The sequence below is a fragment of the Pteropus vampyrus genome, unplaced genomic scaffold (genome assembly GCF_000151845.1).
Source record: "Pteropus vampyrus isolate Shadow unplaced genomic scaffold, Pvam_2.0 Scaffold602, whole genome shotgun sequence".
In the NCBI taxonomy this organism is placed as follows: Eukaryota; Metazoa; Chordata; class Mammalia; order Chiroptera; family Pteropodidae; genus Pteropus; species Pteropus vampyrus.
The window spans coordinates 180,294-184,300 of NW_011889383.1; the positions used below are offsets into that span (position 1 = coordinate 180,294).

The following is a 4,007-nucleotide window of genomic DNA, read 5'->3' on the forward strand; positions in this document are numbered from 1 at the left end:
CCCCCCTCCAGCCTCAGTTTCTCCGGGTGTAGTGTGGGCGGCCTCGTGGAGCCTTCGGGCGGCGCCCGGAGCCACGTGCTCGTCAGTCTCCGGGCCAACCCCGGAGGCGACTCCCTGAGCGTCTGCGCCCTTGACGGACCGGGAGACCGAGACCAGGAGCCGGGGCCCCTGAGTCGGCCGCCCCAAGTACAGGTTCCGATGGCGGAGGCGGCACAGGTGAGCAGAGGAAGCCCCAGACCCCACCCGCCTTGGCCGCCGTCTCCCCCACCATGGCTCGAGCCCCGATGGAGGCAGGGACTTTACTGGGGCTCCTCGTCTTTTCCTTTCGGTTCGCCCTAGGCCAGTGGGGTGTGCACTTGTGGGATCCCCACTTCTGGCTGCCAAGGCGGTGACATGTGGAAGTTCCAAGGGGTGGGTCCCGCACGGACAGAAGCTGGGAGGGGAGACAGCCTAGCTCCTTCCGCAACTGATCTTGTCAACGTGGAGCTCGGGGTCAGAAGATAGGTATATCCGAAATGGCTGGCCGAGGAGTTAAAACTAGCCCGAGGGCGCAGGGAGTCATGGAGGATTTAAGTTTTTTAACGAATCCCACTGTTAGCCGAGGGGAGTGACGGTGTTCTGGGGGGAGGCCATGATGACACGTGGACCAGATTGTGTCAGTGGAGCCGAAAGCGGTTGAATTCTGGTGCGGGGTGTGAGCGGGTGTCCCAAGGGAAGGAACGTTTCAAATTTTTTAGTCTGAGCACCAGAGTGGAGCTGCTGTAGACAAAATCAGGGATTTGAAAGGAAAATAGCTTTCAGGAGAAAATCAGGAAGTCTGCGGTGTCCCAGAGTGGAGGCATCACGTGGACCTGTCATTGTAGATATCCCAGGACAGAGTCCTGGTGTCCTTAGACGAGTCACCCTGAGAGTCAACTGTAGGAGGAAGGGATTTCACGGACTCAGCCAGGGTTTGGCAGTTAGTGCTCCAGTGAGATGACGGGCTCCCGGCAGTCCCTGGGGCTCTGAGAAGCCTGGCAGGTGGCTGAGGAAAGGGAGGGTGACAGCCAAATAAAAAGGAAATGGAACTGGTTCCCGTTCACCCACTAGATCTTCGGGGCCACCCCTGTGGAGACTGGAGGGGATCGGCCAGTCCTTCATGCTAGATGAGCAGCCTTAAAATGTCAGGCAGGTTCAGCAGGGGTGGGCATCCCAAAAGAGTTGGGCATGTGGAGGGGCGGGTAGCTGGGGGTCTTATACAGTTGCTTACTACAAGAGCGACGAGGGCACACCTGGGAAAGGTCAGCTTGTGCAAAGGCTGGAGAATGACTGGACGCCTGAGACTGCCCGTGGGATGGCAGCCAGCTGAAGGCCGGGTGCTTGCTCCGGCTGCCCTGTGTAGAGTGGCTAGTGGGGAGGCCAATGAGGTATCAAAGGCTTAGACAGGGAGGGGGCCCAGATAAGTGAGAGAGCTTGCATCTGGAGCCCAGTGGGAGGAAGGTGAGTGTCTGAGGGACATTGGGGGAGGTAGCCATTGGGACAGGGAGTTGGATCTTGGGTCTCACAGCCATAGCTTAGATCACGTCCATCTCCCCGTTCTCTGTATAGGGCCTGATGGTGTTTGAGGATGTGGCCGTGTACTTCTGCGAGGAAGAGTGGGATCTCTTGGACGCAGCCCAGAGGGCCTTGTACTGCCACGTGATGCTGGAGAATTTCGCACTCGTGGCCTCGCTGGGTAAAGCCTTGGGTCCTCCGTGGGAAAGCTCGGTTGTTGCCAGCTGGTCCTCCAGCACTCACTCCACATCTCCTGGTGGCCTGGGAGCAACCCCACAGCCACTGGCTGAGTGTCCCTTTCCAGAGTGGCACCACTAAGCTATTCCTGTGAACCCTGATCTGTGATGCGACTTTTGGGTTTTCTTGGTTGCGCAGATGACGCCATCTGTGTCCCACGAAGCCCTGACTCCTGCCATCTGTTGGGCAGTTGGTTGTTCTGATCTGGGGCTGGTCCCTCACTTGCTTATCTTCTGTCACAGGACTCTCTGCCTCCCGACCCCGTGTAGTCACCCAGCTCGAGCGTGGTGAGGAGCCCTGGGTTCTCAGTGGGACGGATGTGACCCTGGCCAGGAACGCCCAGAGGAGGCCCAGCCCTAGTGAGTGGGACCTTGGGGGGTGAGTTTGCGGTCAACCTACGCAAAGCTTGTGTCCCCCCTTCCTCACCTCCTGGATACTCCCCTCTCCTGCCCCCACCCAACTCCCTTCTGGTCTCCTTCCACCGTTAGTCTCTTCTGGAGGCTCCAACCTTGGCTGCCCTTAAAGAGGGAGCTCCAAGGACACTCCCAGGCTGTGCTGAGACCTGGTCAAAATCCCACCCTTAGCCAGGGCGTGTGGTTCAAAGCCTCCCTGTCTCATCTCGCCACTGCTGTGGGGCCATTCGCTCGTGTGTTTGTTGTTTCTGGAGTACTTGCAGTGCCCAGGCCTGTTCTGAGCACTGGGGCACAGCCTGGACCAGGATGCTCCCAGTCCTGCCTTCGTGGGGTTGACCATGCTAGGGAGGAGGCAGTTAGTAAACAGAGTTCACGAGTGACTAAAACTGTAGCATCAGGAAGCGGTCAGTGCAAGCAGCAAAAGCAGGCTGGGGTGTCCCCAGGCAGCAAAAGCAGGCTGGGGTGTCCCCAAGACTATCTGTAGCTACATACAGATGGGGTGTCGGGCCCCTATTCTCCCCAGCTTCCACACCCAGACCTCGGCCTGCCCTGGTCGCCTCCTCTTGTTGCGAATGACCCAGACATCCGCCATTTCTGCCTTCAGGTTCCCAGCATCTGGCAGAGGACAGAGATGTTTCCAGAGACCAGGCATGGCCAAGGACCTTCCAGGATAGGCTCCCTCCAACGCCTAGTAGTGTCCTCCCCACCACTGCAGCCAGTGCACGCGGGAGACGCCTGGAGGGTCGGCGGGGCACTAGCTCATCTCGGGAGAGAAAACCCACGGGGGTCTCCGTGATCTATTGGGAAAGGCTCATGCTAGGCCCGGACAGGGGCGAGGCCAGAGTCAGCCTGCGGCTGACCTCCCCGCTGAGAGCTCCCACGGGCAGCGCGCCCCCCGAGAAAGCCCTCGTGGACTCCCCAGAGCGCGGCAAGCAGCCACGGGCCTCGGAGCGGCAGAAGCCGTTCCTGCGGGAGGCCCTTGGGAGGACCCTCCCGAGCGACCCAGACCCGGAGGCGGGTCACGCTGGCGGTGAGCGAGGGATGCGTGCGGCTTGGCAGGCGTCTCGGAGGCTCCCTGCCGGCCAGGGGCCCCCGAGCTGGGACGAGCTGGGCGAGGCCCTCCACGCGGGCCCCGGCCTCCTCCCCGCGGAAAAGACCTTCGAGTGCAGGGCGTGCAGCAAAGTCTTCGTGAAGAGCTCGGACCTGCTCAAGCACCTGCGCACGCACACCGGGGAGCGGCCGTACGAGTGCGCGCAGTGCGGCAAGGCCTTCAGCCAGACGTCGCACCTGACGCAGCACCAGCGCATCCACAGCGGCGAGACGCCGTACGCCTGCCCGGCCTGCGGCAAGGCCTTCCGGCACAGCTCGTCGCTCGTGCGGCACCAGCGCATCCACACGGCCGAGAAGGCCTTCCGCTGCGGCGAGTGCGGCAAGGCCTTCAGCCACGGCTCCAACCTCAGCCAGCACCGCAAGATCCACGCGGGCGGCCGGCCCTACGCCTGCGCCCGCTGCGGCCGCCGCTTCTGCCGCAACTCGCACCTGATCCAGCACGAGCGCACGCACACGGGCGAGAAGCCGTACGCGTGCGCGCTGTGCGGCGCCGCCTTCAGCCAGGGCTCGTCGCTCTTCAAGCACCAGCGCGTGCACACGGGCGAGAAGCCGTTCACCTGCGCGCAGTGCGGCCGCGCCTTCAGCCACAGCTCCAACCTCACGCAGCACCAGCTGCTGCACACGGGCGAGCGGCCCTTCCGCTGCGCGGACTGCGGCAAGGCCTTCGCCAAGGGCGCCGTGCTGCTCAGCCACCGGCGCATCCACACGGGCGAG

At 62.3% G+C, this 4,007-nt stretch overlaps 1 protein-coding gene across 1 annotated transcript in view; it reads left to right on the forward strand.

The window, feature by feature from the left end:
- The first annotated feature begins 6 nt into the window (after nt 1-6).
- Nucleotides 7-4,007, forward strand: part of LOC105308647 (zinc finger protein 324A-like) — a 13,374-nt gene continuing 9,373 nt past the window's right edge. Inside the window, exons 1-4 of the mRNA XM_023525692.1 lie at nt 7-216; nt 1,588-1,714; nt 2,013-2,129; nt 2,788-4,007. Of these exons, the coding sequence (XP_023381460.1) occupies nt 199-216; nt 1,588-1,714; nt 2,013-2,129; nt 2,788-4,007 (1,482 nt within the window). The 5' untranslated portion in view covers nt 7-198. The remainder of the gene's footprint in view (nt 217-1,587; nt 1,715-2,012; nt 2,130-2,787) is intronic.